The sequence below is a fragment of the Paralichthys olivaceus genome, chromosome 8 (assembly GCF_024713975.1).
Source record: "Paralichthys olivaceus isolate ysfri-2021 chromosome 8, ASM2471397v2, whole genome shotgun sequence".
NCBI classification, from domain to species: Eukaryota; Metazoa; Chordata; class Actinopteri; order Pleuronectiformes; family Paralichthyidae; genus Paralichthys; species Paralichthys olivaceus.
Genome location: NC_091100.1, coordinates 6,634,444 through 6,652,840, shown reverse-complemented (window position 1 = coordinate 6,652,840; position 18,397 = coordinate 6,634,444). Strand labels below are relative to the sequence as shown.

Below are 18,397 nucleotides of genomic sequence, written 5' to 3'. Positions count from 1 at the left end.
TTCTATTCTATTCATATGATTGAAGAACATCTACAGATAAAAGAATGCAATAAAAACAAACAAAGTCAGTAGAGCACATACTTCCACCAAGGCCCAACAGTCCGCTTTAATTCAATCAAGCTGCACCAAATTGCACACACTCAGACATCAGTCCCCTTAATATGCCTGATTTATCAAGATCCATGAATTATTCCCTGCGAATTTGGTGAAAAGGTCAAAAACACCCCATCTTGTTAAAGAAACTGCCCCTTTGTTTGTATACAAAGTTTAGTGGGTTCTTTCTTGGCCCATGGCCCATGCTTCCACCAAGTTTCATGGAAATCCATTCAGTAGGTTCTGTGTAATCCTGCTGGAAAACTAAAACCTGTCTGCTAAAAACATTACCTCCTTGTAAAAAAAAGTTTTTCATGACTATGGTGCTACATACTGCCGCGATGTTTTGCATTACTTTTCCTTCACACGTTGAGTATCTTTTTACCAGCTTGTCGCTTACATATTGAATGAAATCCTTTCCAAGAAATCCACAAAAAGATTTTTAAAAATTGTAATGACATGGACAAATACAATCTATTGAGTCTAATTATGCTTGTTTTATGTATATTGTTTTCATTAGCTCGTGCAAACACCTTTAGATGAATGGTTGTGATAGGTGTTTCACATTTGGACAAACTATACTGTCAGTAGAGAGAAGTAAATATTGGAATAGCTTACCAATGCACTAAGGGGGTGTCCTACATGTTCCACCTTCAAGACACATCTGACACTGGCTCAAGTCAAACCAGATCTGTCATCACTTCAAAAGCCCAATTCATGCTTCTGCCTCGAAGCAACAGCGTAGGTACTCACACTGCAGTTACACAGGAGAAATGCTAGTGGCGTTGGAGTTAATGAACATGTTAAGAGAGGCAGATTTTAACTTACACAAAAAGCCCTCTCAATTAAAACACTAACAACTTTATCTGACTAATACCTGAAATCTTCAATTCAAGTTTCCAACCAGTTTCCTTCTAATATTAAACCTCGAACCCACGTACCTGCACAGTACTTCAGTGATAAAGACCACAGGCTATATATGGTTGCAATGTTAACTCTATTGTTCTAATTTTAAAATGGCAAGTATCCGAACCTCCCACTGTTTCATATTGACTTATGTGAGATTAAGCCAGAATGCTCACACATAGTGTAAAAACTAATGTTAGCGTGTTTTACATTCATGTGGCATGCAACAGCTGCATCAGGAAATGTCATGCAGACTGGCACCCGACCACAGATCCGATACCAGGCCATGAAGCAGAATAACAGGTATGTTATTTTACTGCATCTCTCAACCTTGAGAGGCAGCTGAGAATCTATGTCACTGGGCTGAAAGCTTTTCACTTGTGGATGAACCACAGTGGTTCTGACCAATCAGCACAGAGGGAGTGATCATCAACAATACAGGCGGCTACTAAAGAGGTTAGTGTAGTTCTTGCAATAACATCAGTTATATCAGAACTGAAAAACACTGAAGGCTTTTCTCTGTGGTGAAGGTGTTTTGCTCTGAGATTGGGATCGATGATAGTTTATCCAGTCAGCTGCCAAGTATTTTCTGAAAGCACCTGTGTCTAAACAGTTTTCCACTGAAGGCTATTCAAATGGTTCAGGCTTTGCATCTGACACATCAGGTTACTCTTACACAGTTTTCAGACATGGAAATGTCCGCACATTTTCCCATTTTCGTCCTTTCACACATGAACAATGCAGTCAGAGGTTGTCCGAGTCAGACGTGTTCTGAAAAACGGGGAAATCTCCTGTGTTCAGGTGAGGGGTGGGATGTGGGCAGAGCAGTGAATTCTGCTGTGGAGATCACATGTTTTTGTTTACAGCACATAGTCACCAGCATCAAACCTCATCACTAAAAGCTCTTTCCGGGTTGACATGTTTGTTGGCTTCTTCTATTTCAGTTTTGCATCCATCGTGTGTTCGAAACATCAACACACCCACTTGTTTGCTGTGAGTTCTCAACAATATTCTGCCTTATTCTCACACAGGCTCGCATGGACATTTTCTACAGTTCTTACTAGAACAACTCAGAACAATGTCTGCAGCAAATGACTTGGATATTTGCATTCTCAAATACAGCCCCTCTGGATCATTTCAGGAGATTATCCAGAGTTAAATTACTCAGAGTTAGTTAAAGAAGTAATGAGGGTCTCCTCATTACTCTCTGTTACATCCAACACCAGGACACTGATTTTAAACTAATGTAAACGTTTAATATGCAAAGTAATCAGTACGTCATTGCCTGCTTAGCTACTTAATCTGTGTGGGCTCCTGTTGTTTTTGCTGCTGCGAGTTGGCTGAGATGAGAAAAAAACATTAAGGAGAATTTGAGAGAGCTTGAGAAAGGTGAGAAAACAAAAGCTCTGCCATGTGTTGTAATATTTGAATTCCTTAAAGGGCTTAATCATTTCTGTCCTCCTTGATGATGTTATGTTTCCTAAAACTTTATATTCGTCCTCCCTTCCTCCTCCTGGTTCATGTTTCATGTCTTTGTTTTTGTATCCAGGAGTAAATTTCCACCTCTTTGAGTCTTTGACTATATCAGCCACCCCCCCAGTCCTGACGTGAAGTTAGCAGTGACGAGGTCCACAGCATTTTAAATCTAAAACACAGGATAAACCCAACATGGCTGCAGTTTCCGCAATTCTCCAATAACACAAGATTGAGTGATATGCTTCCTAACAGGGTTAAAATTCAGAGGAATAATGAGGTTGCCTGCAGCGCAGCTCCACGAAATACGTTTGTGAAATAGTGTTCATCAGCAACTATTAGTCTCAATAAAGCAAGTAGGTAAAAAATTGTACTTAAATCAAGTTCAGTCTAGAGCCACTAAGACTAGTCTTGTCTGTAAGAATGTACACCACCTGGACGCTGCCAACTATTTACATGCTTAATAACATGTCTCACTTTGACTCCCGTCATATTTTGTCAATACGCGCTTCAAAGCCAGGAAATCTCACTGTCCATGTGAGAATGGTTTTGGGAAGGCCTCAGGGTCAGTAAAACAGCAACAGCCAGGACTGTGGGAATGTGAAGCTTTCTGCAAACAAAGTCCAGGATACCCCTCATCTCTCAGTCTCCGAGGCCTTGCAGCAATAATCACAGCCAGAAAACAGTATTTCATCACACGGATCCATGTGAACTGAAACGGTGCCATTCTTGTCTCAGTGTTGGAGAAATTTTTATACTTGTTTTGTCGCACTCGACCGATTATTATGCCTCAACCATAGAGATGGAGGAGCATGTCTCACTCTACATTAATTGCAGCATCAACTGTAGCTGCTCAGTGTGTGGGTGGTAAACTGCCTCTTGTGTTTTATAAATCCAGAACGATTTCCGACAAGCGACCAAGACGTCTTATATATTAGAAACCACTAAATGAACATCCTCATATACAAAATGTCCATACCTGCATATTATTTATCTAGCTCATCTGTTCTACAGCCTGGCTTTTTAAATGGCTGCGGCATCATGGGTAACAGCTGAGCTCACATCTGTAATCACCAGTCCCTCACCATGTACATCTTTCATCGTGTCTCCTTTGTCCAGACAACAGACCAAGACGTTCAGTTTCCTTTCTCATAAGAAATCACGTGGAAATCTGGAACTTTGAAATGTTTTTCTTTTTAAAGTGTGAAATCATCAGAGCTGAATCAATTGGTTGTAAAATCTGTGACAGGATGCAAGGTTATCAATGACTGGCCCCTGTCCAGAACAACAGTGCGACATGTTGACATGAAATGCAGCGCAGATTAACGAATGTGTTAATATTCCACATCACCGCAGCAACGGTCCTCAAACTTTAAATTGGGTTTACTCCAGAAGGTTTTCTTTCAACAGAAATCAGTTGTGGTCACTTAAAAGCCCTACTACTGCTGCATGATCTTATTATGAAGGTTCACAGGCCTTCAAGATGATAGATGAGCTTTAAAAACATTAAAAGGTTTATCAAGCCAACTGTGAAACAAGAAGCTAAACTGAACAAACTGAATGCCAGAAAACAAAGTGGATCTTCTCCAATGACTTTAAATCAAATAAAACAACTCATTTTCAGTGACTGAACCAATTTCTTTTATTATCTCCTCTAAGGACATAAAATACATAAATTGCACCTTGTAAGAGTCAGAATAAGAGTTGACATTAAGCAATAACAATTATAGTCTATGTATTAAACCCTTTTTCATTTTGATGAATAGTCACCACTAGTTTCTTATTATCTTTAAGTAAAGTGCATTCTCAGAGCCGATAGAAACCATCATTTCAAACTTCAACAAAGTGCAGCACACATATCTTGTAAAGGTTACAAACTGTGCAGACTATTTTATACACAACTGCCACCAAAAGCTATTTTGAAAGAGCAAAGTGTAGCTGTATTTGTAATTTGATAAGTAAATTGAAAAGTATCTGTCTATTGCCCGTGTGTAAATGGGTGGATTCTGTGGATCACTGTCTCCTTTAGACCAAACTCAAACCTGAGAGGTCAAGTGTCATTAACAAACAATACGATGGAGAAGCAGTTGTGTTCTCCATGAGAGGAAACAAGCACCAAAGTCGAAAATCCATTACAAACAGTGATATAGCTTGAAGTGACACACTTTGTGGCAAAGTATGTCGTCCGACCTTCCTTCATCACCCTCCACCTTACCTGGGTTTAACACCACGTTAGAGAAATGTGTTGAATTTATGTTATATTCAACTGACTTCCAGGCTAACAGGACAGCACACGCTAAACACATCATATAAAGTCAGTGACCATTTGATTCAAATCAGTAAAAGCAGAATAATGAGACTCCCCCCCCCAGTAAAACAATACAACCAACACCACCACAGGCAGAAAGCCTTCAATATGGGGAAGGTGGGTTTTTTAGTGCTGTGGCATTAGTTTCAACAGTGTGTGCTTACTAAAGTGGTCAATCCAAATGCTTCTTCAACTAGAACAAAGCTTACTATTTGCAGACAAGGAAAACGTTGCTAAATCAGGTTGTTTTCCTGATTGTCAAGTCTTTCGACAGCACACAAGCAGTGGTGATTCTATTTTATTCTGGAGCTATAGAAGAACTGAGACACAAATTAACTTTACATGGGGCCACCTCGCACACGAGCCTCTGTGCACCGAACAGTGGGAACTGAGGACAATTCACTTGCTAACTCGCGCCTGGACTTTAATTTCCCGAACTGTGGCCAAACAGAAACACAAGTCTTTTTGTTTTAAATCTAAATATTTCGTGCACGTTGAACTGCTAACGCTCTGTAGCTTGTGGTCGAGTTTGTGGAGTAAGTTTTAAAGGGCTCGCTGTTACAAATCTCAGTGATCGGATCCGGGTAAACAAACCGCGCACGTTTTAATTCACGCAGACGAACATTAGCACGGGACGCGTTCGGCTAAAGACATTTAAAAGAGCCGACTTCAACTTCTTCACACATCGTGCAACCAGCTCCACATCAGCGTTAGCAATGCTAACTCGGCTAGCCAACGAGCTACGTGCTAGCTGGCTAATGCTAGGCCCAATTCCCACAAGTCCACTGATCTGTGATGTTTCAAGCTTATGATGTTACCCCCTGTTTTACTCTGTGTTTACCTTGGAGATGTGAAGCAGGACCGGGGTGGCGGGCCTCCCCGAGGCGAGGGCTCCTCTGGGTCGTGTATCCAAACCTGTATTGAGCTAAATGGGGCTAACACTGGGGGGCTCCGGTGGGATACAACACACTCCTGCCTCGTCTCTCGGTTCCCTCCCTGCAGCGGCGAGCGCTCGCACCGGGTTGCAACCAAGCTACAGTGTTAGCAACCTCTGCTAACTAGCCTCTGCGAGCCCAGTTCGGGTAATGCTAACGGGCTAGCAGCTGAAAACATAAAGTAGAGCTAGCGTGAGCCGCTCCGTGAAACTGACGCCGGTGTCCGTCCGTCCTGTGACTCCGGTCCTTTACTGGGAAACGCGTGGTGACCTCCGACCATTACCACCGGGGGAACACATCCACAGAGACCAGATTTGTGCCGTTCACAGGCTGCTCGACACCCGCCAGCTCCGCTCGTCTCCTGACCGACTCTCCACCGACTCGTGTCGCAGCTTGATGACGACAGGGTTTTGTTTGCGAGTGGGCGCTCAAATGTGACGCTCAAACATGCGCCCAGGTGTATTGAGAGAATGAAACTGAAATAAATATGATAAAAAACATTTTAGAGAAATTAATTGCATAGACCGACTATTTGTTGAGTTATTGTATATTAATAATTATTATTTGTTATTTTCATGTATTTAAATTTTTGGTTTATTTCATTCATCCACCAAACTAAACTATTTAAATGCAAACACAGAATCTCAGATCTAGAATGAAAAGGAGCAGAGGAAACTATAACTTCATATAATCTGTCCCTCCTTAAAAAGGAGAAAAAACTCAAAATCATATAAAGTCATGCACCTGCAGGTCAAGAGCTCAGATCATGTTCACATCCAACATCAGAATGAGGGAAATGATGCAACAACAGTCTGACCTGTTGTAATAAGTATCACAAGTGTGGATTCTCTGCCCAATGAGCACTTTAGGTTCTTTAAGTTCATTGAGCTGTTTAAGTTTCTGAACTTTCTCCATAATATGATTTTGAATGCAAAAGCATTTTAAACTCTGATAGTTGTGTTCTTATAACAAACTGGATACTCCCTCCAATGCTCATATGCTTATAATGCTTTATTTATATTTGTACATTTCAGTGTTTTATATAAGCCAAACTATGCCTCACAGATATAATGCAACATATAAATGATTGATACATACATAATGATTTTTTTTAAATGTAGACCTTATCAGTGACGTCTTCCATCTCCATTCACACGTTTAACTGTTTATAATGATAAATGGAAACTACAAATATATTTTTGTCAATAAAAATTAGAGGGAAACATTTTTTATAATAACAGGGGTGCACTCCTGAGCGAAGATCCTGCCAGTAAAAAAAAACAACCATAATTCTTTTCAGCATATTGAGTCATATTTACCCACAGAAAAAAATAAGAAGGAAAGGTAAAAAGAAAGGAATGGTGGAGTAGTGACCTGCTGCTGCTGCTGCTGCTGCTGATGATGATGATGATGATGTCACTCCTACTGTGCCAGCTATGGTTAGCTTTGGCTCACAGTGATTTTCATGCCCTGTATCTGGATCCTCCAGGGAAAGTCTGAAACCCTGAGATATCACCAAGCACCATACATGTGATCCTGGGAGGTGTGGAATTGAGGCTGGCACCCAGTCAATGAAAACTGAAAAGCAGACCCTGCAAACAAAGGGTGACTATAAACACCCTCACTTTGTTATTAAATGCACTCACAGAACCGGGTTGAAAGCAGCTGTGGCTGTGTGTGTGTTTATGGAAATTGCTGCTGAAAGTGACGCTGCGCAAAAATCCGAACCCTTGTCTGAAATTATCTGTAAGTGTGATTTCTCGACCGGCTGTTTCAATTGTTTTCTCTGTGAAACTGAAGACTAAAAGTAAACTGGATAAATATACTGGATGTATCTGAGAGTTGTGTGTGTTGATGTCAGGGCTGGAGCCATAGAGATCATATCTTCATATTTACAAAAGCTCACAGATTAATAAATTTGGATTTTTTTCCATGACTCAACTCTTTTTTTCAATCTTTTTTTATTTGTTTGTATGTTTTATTCATATATACCAGTTTAATGACCAATGGTTTTCCTAAAAGGTGATTTGGGTTCTTTAAACCTCCTGGTTGCTTATAGCTGTTTTGTGTCATCCACTCAAGTGGGAATTAAAATATGTTAAACAGAAAAATCTCTTGACCGGAAAGTAATCAAAGCACCAAGTATAAAATATATTGGTATTTACATGTTAAAATGGAACAAACTAATTTTCTCTAAAAGAAAATATGAGTTTGTTAATTTAAAGTTGATTGAATTTAATATGTAGATTTTTAGCTAAAACTTTAGATGACTTGAGAACATACATGATGCACGTCAGGGAAACACTTTTCTTAGAGTGAAGCAGCATGATTTAGAGTGTGCCTTTAAAAATAATAAGAATAAATTGTTATTAATAACTTCTTAAAAGACCTCCTTGAAATGCAGAGAAGATGAATTCCAGTAGCTCTAGTATCAAATGTTTAACAACCGGTGCGAGTGCCAATCTTTCGTAAGAGGCAGGGAAAAGTTTCACACGCTTCTAAATTGCTCATCACAACTAGAGAGAGAATCAAACTCACAACAATTGGGAAGTCTGTCATTATGGCACCAACACACACACTCTCTCGCTCTCACACATACACACACACACACACAGATCCTCTGGTGTATTACGTGTTTCCAATTCAAAGATTGCCCAAGAATGACTAAATGTGATGATTGGGACAGACGTACGATGCTCTGAAGACAAACAAACAGGGCTGCTAGCGGCCTGTGAAACTGATAGAGTGTGACAGCAATGCCCGCTGGGAAGACAGCGATTCAGTCAATAAAGCCTGGTAGATTCAGAGAGCGGTCACTGGAAATATGAACGTGACCAGAGGAATAACATCACATCATTTCCGTTTACAATGGCCAACATGCCTATGATGGATTCAACACACGTGTCTCATGTTATAGGCTCAGATTGCATGAGTCAGTGCATTTCCTGTTACTTAGCGTTTGCCAAAGTTGTTTGTTTCACTGATGGATTTACATTTAAACCAGTTTGGCTGGTATCTGTCGCAGTTTGCTGCCTTCGCACACATTCAACAAAACCTTCATGAAAAGATCATCACAGCCACAAGGATTCATCCCATCTGAACCAAATTTGAGAACATGTTACCAAGTTTGACTTTTTGCTCAAAATCTTCTGGTGGCACTGGAGGAAATAAATGATAACCAGTGTGACGACCCCCTGAGAGCCTCTCCCTGCATGAGCCTGATAGGAGGAGCTTGGTGGTCAGGTAGATTCACTTCATGGTCTGGCTGCACAATATTCATGGTGGCATGAGTCCAATTTTCTCCTTTCCTAACTCCTTACAGGTCCTCCTTCACACCTTTCCTTGACCTCGTGACTTTTTCCATCAAGGTCAAGAAACAGTGGTCTCCCCCGCAGCTTCCACTGTGTTTGGTTTTGGTTGTAATTTGATGTTGCAACGGAAATTTCTGAAATAGTTGAAACTAATGTGTGGTCTTTGTTCAGCATTGTGAAATCAGTCATTCGCGTATGTCATCAAAGGGGCATGAATGCCTGAACAAAATAACACAGCAACCAGGCAAATATGTTTTTAAATATTTCAGAAAAGTGGTGGAGTGACAGACGTCAACACATTTGACTTTGAAATTTTATTCAAAGCTTCATCAGCAAACAAAAAAACCCACTACAGCCTCATATGAAATATTTACAGAAGGCACTCCGTGAAAATAATATCCTCTGGTTTTCTGTATTCCCATATTTACAATGCAAGGTTCTGCAAAATCCTCACAGACACTTGTACTCACATTTAGATCAGTGTAACGACTGGGGACAAAAAAATCTTAGAGCAACTGTAGAGACATTATATGTATTCAGTCTGATTCTATGGTGAGATCAAAATCTTATCAGTAGCAGCTTTTGGAAAGCTAATCCAGAGATTTATCAAAAAGACTCAAACACAGAAGGCGTCTGATTTCACACTCTGAGATCTCAATCAGCGTCTCACTAAAAACTCATTCCCCATAAAACTCATTCTGGGAACCAACTCTGCACAGGCATGAAGAAGGAGTGGCCCTCTCTGTCATGCATGCCTACAATCATCAACAGGATATTTCCCCTTAAAAGACCTGCAGCTGCAGGGAGTCACGCAGTGTAACACAATAAAGAGGCTGTGAGCCGCAGATAAGCCATCAGCAGCCAGTGAGAGCAGTCGTGTCTGTGTGTGGGGTGACGAGGAGTGTTGACTTGCTGGGCTTGAAGACGGACGCATGCTCTTTAACAGTGTGAATCAGCTGGGGACAGTTTTTGGAACTGATTCTACGAGACAGAAAATGCGTTTCATTTCCCTGCTGTAGTACAATAAACAATAAAAACAGGCAAAGCACAGCAGAAGAAATGCATGATGGCAAAACACCGATCACTGACATGAAAAAAGAGCCACTGTTTAACACAAGAAGGTCCAACTGTTGCACGTTGCTCTCCACCGCAGACGATGAGATTAATCTTTCTTGCTGAAGGTTTTGCTTTCAAAACAAAAGTCATGATTGTGAGTGTCCCCAAAGTCTCATGATGATGTTTCCAGGCAGTTAAATCAACTCCTGTAGTGAGAAAATGTTGCTGGATTGTTGTAGAAAGGTCAGAACATCCAAGTTGCCAAAGCTGCACTGACGACTGTGTGTCCTTGTTTGGTGGGAGAGCATCTCTTTAACCTGGAGGCAAAAAGAGGAGACAGTCACAGACACGTAAAGAGGACAGCTCTCTATAAACTCTGCTGAGTGGTATCACTTTTTATTTTACTGAAACTGATCGTCGACTGTATGTAAAGATGACAATGTGTGTAGAGACGATGTTCCTCCACATCCTCCCACTGTCCAGAATAAAGCAGATACATACGCTGTATTGTACATTTGGATAACTTGTACCAGTACACGGAGCCACGGCAGTGGGTTCATGCTCAGCCAATCACAGTCTCAGCTGTCAATTCAATTTTTGACTTTTTAGTTTGGCTCTTGTCCCGTCCACTAACATAGAGGAGGCAGGGTTTAGGACTTAAACTTCAAATCAAAATGTTTTGGCTTCACTTTCAGAGAGCAGTCACATCGTCCATCGTTACAAAGTCAGTGTACCTGACTGACAAAAAGGCAGATTTGTAGCAAAGCAACTAGCAGCTTTGAACTCGGTGGTAAAAGTTTTAACTGTGTCTGAAAATCATCATTCAAAAAGTGAATTTCTAATTTGGGTCTTTTTCAGAAAAACTCCTAGTTTTTCATGTTACAAGGGACTCGTGTGTATGTGCAGTATTTGTACAATTTCAACCTCTTCACTTTCAAACTAACATCGGGATCCATATCTGTTAATGTGACACGATCTCATGTGGCACGTCTCCTGTATGTTAAAGCACTTCCGGTTTATCGTTTTTAGACGTAGAAGCAGAATTCTTTCAAAAAAACAACTCCAGATGTTAGTGTAGTATTTCGTCTACATCATTTACCTACAAGTTCATTCTCAGGTGTCTCAAACCTGCAAATTGCTCTTTAAAAAAAAGACAATTGTGTACTTTTTTCAGAGTGGTATTTTTATTTTTTTGCTTTGGTTCATTTTCCTAAACACCATAAAACATCCATTTTCTTGTAAGAGTAGCTCAGTTTTGGTTTAACTTCCACAAAGTATCTTAAAACAAACTTTAGGCAGCTTCTAAATCATCGTATTCTTTCTTTCTTTCTATAATTTGATATTGTGATTAAGCTGCTGTGTATTTTCACACTTGCCGCAGCAGCAGCAGCATCACATGTTGCAACCACAGCTGCACTAACATCACATTCACTTCTGTTCGGACATGTCTTGTGTAACCCACTGTTCACACACTGCCTCCCTGCTGAAAGAAGGTACCATCTAACCCCTGCACAGCATTGGAGATAAAACCCAAAGTCTGCGTGTGTGCCTATGTGCGTGTGTGTGTGTGTGTGTGTGTGTGGGACGTTGGTCAACAGTTCATGGACCTTGACCTCTCCTTCCAAGCCCTTCCAGACTATCCCAGGGTTAAGTTCGTTGCGACACACTTCCATGCGTGCCTGGTGCAATCACTAACAGATGTTAATGTGTACGTGCTTTCAAACAATTCTGTGTGTAATGACGACAGGGTCACAGTTCATCAGTCAGAGCTCTAGTGAAACCAGCTGGTGCATCACAACAAACAGAAAGAAGGAAACTGTCTCTTATTACCAGTCCACCGTTGGTCTGTGTTGCGTTAGCACTGTTGTGTAACAAGCTGCGTGCAATAGGTTAGTTGTAATACCACAATGTTAACACCATAGTTTATTCATATATATTTGATTTGTAGAAGAATGTATTCACACCTGCAGGATTTTTTAAATAATAAAAAAGTTATTCATCAAATAAATCCAATAAAAATGACTTAGTTGGGTTTTGATATTTGAAATCAAACACTTCTGGCCAAACTATGAATCAAATAGAATGAAATGCAAACACAGTGTGGATGAAAAGGATGTTTTCATAAGAAGTGTAAATTATTCTCACCATAATTAGAATCATGCATGATTAGAGTCCTCTGCTGTTTCACCTAAAACAAGCAAACATGGGGGTAAACCTAAATCAATATTAATTCATTCATTCACTAATGTGATCGTTCATGTCAGAGAACGGCTGCAGAGTAATTTTCACAGGAGAGAAACAGAATTTATCAAACTGCTATAAACTGCCATCAGGCTCAACAGTGACACTGGGCCCTGTGTTCACTCTGCCAACTCTCTCCATATTTGCATGTCTATGAGCCCTTTGTGTGTGTGTGGGGTTGTGGGTTAAAACTGCATTTATAAAAATGAGTGTAAAAAGAATTTCCCCCCTTGAGGGATCAATAAAGTATCTCTTCTTCTTCAGTAAATACCTTGTATACAGGAACAGTGACCTCTGCTGGATAAACTCTACCAAGTCACGTTATGGCTGAAAAGAACTCACTCTAATTTGCCAATTTATTAGGTACACCTAACTAAAACCAATGCAGTCTAACAACTTACAGTTATACTCTATTTAAACTGTTTGAGGAAGTTGTTGACTTGATAGTTGATAGTTACAGGTATTTCTAAATGTCATGGACAAAATATTAGGAACATCTCCCAATGCAATGCAACTGTTTAAAAGGGGTCGAACCAACCAATTAACATTCCACAATAAAGTTTATAAAGTTAAAGTTGCTGGTGCATGAGTCTTCCTTGGGTTTTGTATTTTACAGAAACCTACTGTCTTTTGCCATCCATTGGTCGAACTCTTCCATTTCCAGCTCCAGTACAGAGGGGACGTCTTCTTCAAACATGGGCCTAAAAAAATAAAAATCGAAGGAGTCAGTGAAACTAGGTCAACTAACATGGTTACGTTTTTTTGACACCAGCAGCAACTGTAAACAGGCCAATATGTAAAATTATTCAAACTTACATTGGCACCTTCTCTGTGCTGGATCCATCCAGATATGGATCTTCCTTTCTGAGCTCTGTGAGCAGAGAACATGTTTCAGTCACTGTTAAAATTTCCAAAAGCTAATTACTATATTAAAACTATTGTATCAATAACAGATATTCAATAGCTGAGGTTTCTTTTTTAATATTAGTTTTAAAAAACTAAAAGTATTTTCCACCTTACCATACTAATATAACAGGTTTTGAGTTGTATGGTAATTAGATCCTTTAAAGGCATTAACGGAAGATCTGACATTTGATAGTATAATACACACACGCCATTATATTTGCGGTTGAGAAGTTTTCACAGAATTACATTCACTGCCACTTAAATATCTACGAAACCAAAACAATATGCATCCATATTTTTCTGATTTGGGTGAACTGACCCTTTAAATGATCCCACACACACACCTTGGTTTCTCTTTTTGCTGTTCCACTTGCGGCTGATGAAAATCCCACAAACTATCACGCCGATGATCACGACCACCAGCACCACGAGGACGGCGATGATGATGGGACCCAGATTTTCTGCGTCGTCTCCTGGTGTGGGATCCTCTGTGATGCCGGAGAGCTCTATACCTGCCGATGTGCTTTCTGCAGGGGAAACACAGCGGTGATCAGTCAGTCATCATCAACCCAGCCAGGATTTCATGGAAAATGTTTTCATAAAGCTCCTTTCTAGCCTGGATGACGCCTCAAAGCTCTTTACATTACAGTACTTCCTGCAGAATCAAAGGCCGTCCCCCTTTCTTGTGACGTGTGAAAATCATTTTAACATTTACAGGGAATCTGTGTGTCTGTGCTTGTGCGTCAGGCTATGTTCATGTTCATCTGACATACCGTCAAACTTGGTGTGATCGGTTCCTGAGCCATCATTGTATATGTCCTCTGTAACTGGAAATAACAACATTTGAAAAAATTTAATTATTTTATTGAACGTTTTCAGTTAGTACTGACTGACGTCCATGAGTTTTATTCATTATTTAAATGTTATCTTATATTTTTACTTATCTGTACTGAAAGACGCATGTATTCACCTGTTAAATATACACTTCCTGAGGGTAGATGGACCCTTACAGAAAAAGTCTGGCACTCAGTAGAGCACATATCTCCACCACACCCAACAGTCCCCTTGAATTTAGTCAAGCGGCACCAAATTGCACGCACTCATAGATAGAGAACAGACCACAGGTCATAATAAAAGACGTTTGAATAAAAAGGGTGAAAATGTTGAGTAGTAGTATGGAGGTTCCTCCTTGACACATACTACATCCACAATTTCCTGAAAATCTCACACACAAAGAAACAGACAGAGGTGAAAAACATAATCTCTCTGGTGGAGGGAATAAAAACGTGTTGTGGACTCACCTTGATCATCTGTGGATGAAGGGTCTGGTGCTGGAGGTGCATCATAATCCGTGGGAATCTCTGCGAACACGGAGAAGCAGATCATCACGATTCAAAGTTTATGGATTTAAATCTGGAAAATATCTGATCTCAGAATAAGTCAACAGACCTCAGGCTCTGACCAAGTGATTGGTAACAACGGGTAATGATATTTTTACATCATAAGTTCTCAAGACATATTTCAGCAAGTATCAAGGGATTTACGTTTTATTTCCCAGCACTAGAAAAGAGTGAGTATTTCTCCGTCTTCAGAAAAGCATTTTGACTTCTTTCCTTCTGGTGGTGGTGGTGGTGGTGGGGGGGGGGGTTATAAATGAACAGTTGACAGGATATAAAAAACCCATGAAAAATCTGAATGACGAATCCCCCACTGGGACTCATGAATACAGTGTTTGTAAAACTCGGGCCACAGCCCTGTGGCTCTGAGCGAGTCAGGCATGTCTCTTTATGGATCTCACTGTGAAAATGACGGCACTGCCATGTTGAAACAAGAACATGTCTTATCTTCACTATCTCATGTTGAAAAATAGAACAGAATATCATTGCTGTTTACGTGCAGTTTTCATTTTCCATAATTCATCTGTGTTTGTTTGTTCCTCTAAATATCTGTCTGTTCTGTGTTTTTAATGTATTTACTGTAACAGTGCTTTTCATTCTGCCCTGTTCCCTCCCAGCTTCTACATTTTCGATGAAACTGGAACAAGGGTGCCACATACCTAACCCATTAATATTCTGATTTCATTTATATACATTGTGATACACGTGTCACCTGTGGTCTCTGTGGTAACAGTCGGTTCCAAGTCTTCTGTGTGCTCTTCTGGTGCGTTGGCCTCCAGTCCTGCATCGTCATCTTCTGTTTGACACAAAGCTGCAATGCAACGCCTCTCATTACTTTAGATCCCATCACTGTGAAGGGCGGTGAAACTTACAGGAGAAGATTGAAGGCTGAATATTTTAAAAGGTGAAACACACAGTAACTATTGTATTGTTATTTTGAAAGAGGTTCCATCTGCCTGCTTTTTAAAAAACTACAGCGGAGGACAGGAACTCTCAGATCACACAGGAACTTCAGACTTCCGTCTGCATGATTTCAAACAGTTGCAACAAAAATCAGAACGGCTGCAATATTCAACCGTTCGCAGTGGATCGAAAAGAGGAGGTGGAGATATTCAACATGTTGAGCAATCGTTTTGTGATGGTTCTCTTGCTTAAGAAAAGATAGTAGATTCAAAACGAGGAAAAAGATGAATACAAGTAATCAGTTTTAGATTTTAAGGTTTAAACTGAAATAGAGGAAAGTTTTAGCTTCTTAAGAGGTTTGATAACAAGTGGATTGAAGTAAGTTTAAACTGAACAGGAAGAAAAGCGTTGAGTGATTTGGTTGTTCCAGCCTTGTTGCTCAATCTTTCAGCTTCCGCTGTCATCAAAACATCAGAAAAAACTTCTAAACCAAACATGTTTTCAGTCGAGATGTTAAACTCACAGGAACCAAGTCAGAAAACCTGACGAAAGCAGCGAGGAGGTGAGAAGGTGGCGAGCTGTTGTGTTTTAATCCAGAAGGTAAAGAAAGTAAGAAAATCTTACCTGTCCCAGTCAGAGAGATCAATACCAGCAGCAGCAGCAGGAGGAGAGGGGTCTTCACCCGGGGGCCTCTCATGTTAGCAGGCCGAGAGGCAGACATAGTGCCATCGTGCGCCTGCTGCCTTCTGTAATGTCACTGCATCACACTTCCTGATTCGACTTAACATGTTAAATGGAAGTAGAAGAAAAAAAAAAACACCCTCACTCACACACACACACGTACACACACCCTCAGACTCACACAGATAACTCACTCGGATGTGATGCAATCGACTTTGTGCTTGTAGCCACAAGTCTGACGACTCCTCAGCTGCAGCACAATCACATTCCTGCCGGTGAGGTATGCAGCCCGACAGAGCGAGGGACAAGCTGAACAAACTTAAAGGAAGAAGAAGAAAAAAAAAAAAAAACAATTTGCATGAGTTCAGCCAGAGCCAGCTGCTCTGCTCTGTCTGTCTCTGGAGAAAATGTTTTTTGTGTGTCTGGCTGATGCTTAAAATAAATCCAAGGCTGTAGAAGTGTTTGATGATCTGTGTCTGTTGCTCGACTCAGGCTGGATCCTACTGTAAGTCAGTGAGTGTGTGTGTGTGTGTGTGTGTGTGTGTGTGTGTGTGTGTGTGTGTGTGTGTGTGTGTGTGTGCGTGCGTGTGTGTGTGTGTGTGAAATGCTGGTGATGAATTGGAGGGTCATGCTGTTATGATTATCTATGGACAAAGGCTGTTGGCCTACTTTGAAAGACTCGACAGTGTTTTCTTGGTATTTCTTGAGCGGTTGATTTAAGAGATTTCTTTTCTGAATTGATAATAGTCAGAGTTTATCTGCAGACGCTCTGTCTCTGACTATTATTAATTCAGAAAAGAAATCTCTTAAATCAACCACTCATACACTTCTTCTCAATGGTGGACATAAATGTACTCAAATACTATACATTGGTGCACATTAGAGGTACGTGTACTTCACATTAGTATTTGCATTTATGCGACTTCCTCCCTCCACCGCTCGGCTAGATCTCAGATGGAGATATTACATGTTTTACTACGTTTGTACAACTTTATTCTAAAGGTTACGTTTCAGATGACGGTGGAAACCGCGTGTGTCCAGATGTGTTGATGTTGAGGGTTTGTGATTAACTGAAGATTGAAGTTTTTTTCTCACAGACATGTGATGATCTTTTAAAATGTGATGCATTGCTTTAGATTAAACTGCAACAACAGGAGATAAAGTTCAGAGCTCAATCTCAAGCATCTACAGCAGTGATGCAACACAAACATTTATGCTGCAGTCTTTACAAAAATATCAGATAGAATAGGAATTATTTTTCTGCACTTGAGTGATTTTACTTTTCAGTACAGTGGAAACTAGGTCCATTAAGTGGCTGTTCTGGAGCTTTCAATCATTAAATTCCTTCGGTTGTGGGCAGCTTGTCTTCGTATCTGTGTCCATTTATGGACAAATCCCAGAGTCCTATCGTCTTGTGTTCACAGCCCAGCTACGTAAACCTTTAATAAACGAGGTGTTTGGACTCAAAATAAAGATTGAACTTGTTGATTCAAGAACTAAAACTTTAGAGGTCATTCTTACTTTGTGACGGCAAATCAAAGTGTTAAGGTAATGGCTCTTTTGTGCAGCCGGCTAATGCTGTGTGACATGAGTGACTTCCTCCATCAAAAGGTTTTATTTATCTGGACACCAAGTACATTTGTTAGTGTGAGACGGACTGAGGACATGTATGTGTTCACATTTTCACCCTTGTTTTGTTTTTTTGGTGTGATTGTGATCCCCCATTCTTTAATCCAACAACTAAATATATTTAGTCAAGTTAATGCTGTATTTTAAAGGTAAAGTTCACAGGACATTATTTTATGCTACTTTATATTTCTACTCTACAACACTGCAGAGGAAAATTCCATATTTTTAACTCAGGTCCGGTCGTCGGCTCATCACAGGGACAGAAACAAACAACCCATCACTCTCTCATCACACCAGGCTGCATGTCTGTAGACTGTGTGAGAAGAACTGTGCTGTGTGTGACTGTGAGACACGAATTGTTCTGGGAATCGATTCTGGGACTTTCTTCCTGTGAGGCGACAGCTCCAACCACTGCACCACGCGCCGCCCCAATTCAATCCAATAATTCACAAAAGAGACAAGAGAAGATCAGATGGAATAAATATCCAGAGATGAATAAAGATTTGTTTTCTTCTTCTGTCCCATTATTCATCACTGTGACCCCTCGATTCATCTTGT

At 40.4% G+C, this 18,397-nt stretch overlaps 2 protein-coding genes across 6 annotated transcripts in view; both read right to left on the bottom strand.

The window, feature by feature from the left end:
- Nucleotides 1-6,120, bottom strand: part of fbxw7 (F-box and WD repeat domain containing 7) — a 98,671-nt gene extending 92,551 nt beyond the window's left edge. Inside the window, exon 1 of one of the 2 annotated variants that reach the window (XM_020101236.2) lies at nt 5,622-6,120. The gene's annotated coding sequence lies outside the window, so the exon portion shown is untranslated. The remainder of the gene's footprint in view (nt 1-5,621) is intronic. The other variant, XM_069530025.1, reaches the window with a different exon arrangement.
- Nucleotides 6,121-9,325: 3,205 nt separating this feature from the next.
- On the bottom strand, nt 9,326-16,710 carry tmem154 (transmembrane protein 154). 4 transcript variants are annotated; one of them, XM_020101267.2, is made up of 9 exons: nt 16,154-16,710; nt 15,339-15,437; nt 14,531-14,590; nt 14,003-14,056; nt 13,574-13,756; nt 13,140-13,194; nt 12,948-13,024; nt 12,228-12,270; nt 9,326-10,399 (listed from the first exon to the last, which is right to left on the bottom strand). In XM_020101267.2, exons 1-8 carry the CDS (start codon nt 16,248-16,250, stop codon nt 12,239-12,241), a joined length of 657 nt encoding a protein of 218 aa, XP_019956826.2. In that variant the 5' UTR covers nt 16,251-16,710; the 3' UTR covers nt 9,326-10,399; nt 12,228-12,238. The 4 variants fall into 4 exon arrangements, with proteins under 4 accessions (XP_019956826.2, XP_019956829.2, XP_019956828.2 ...); XM_020101270.2 differs by lacking the exon at nt 14,003-14,056 and having other exon boundaries at nt 16,154-16,516; XM_020101269.2 differs by lacking the exon at nt 12,228-12,270 and having other exon boundaries at nt 16,154-16,506.
- Between the last annotated feature and the right edge of the window lie 1,687 nt (nt 16,711-18,397).

Excerpts from the sequence above, each read along its gene's own strand:
- tmem154 (XM_020101267.2), bottom strand. The coding sequence starts at position 16,250 with ATGTCTGCCTCTCGGCCTGCTAACATGAGAGGCCCCCGGGTGAAGACC. Across the intron at positions 14,591-15,338 it reads TGTTACCACAGAGACCACAG|AGATTCCCACGGATTATGAT; the intron begins GTGACACGTGTA and ends CCGTGTTCGCAG. Across the intron at positions 14,057-14,530 it reads TTCATCCACAGATGATCAAG|TTACAGAGGACATATACAAT; the intron begins GTGAGTCCACAA and ends TGTTATTTCCAG.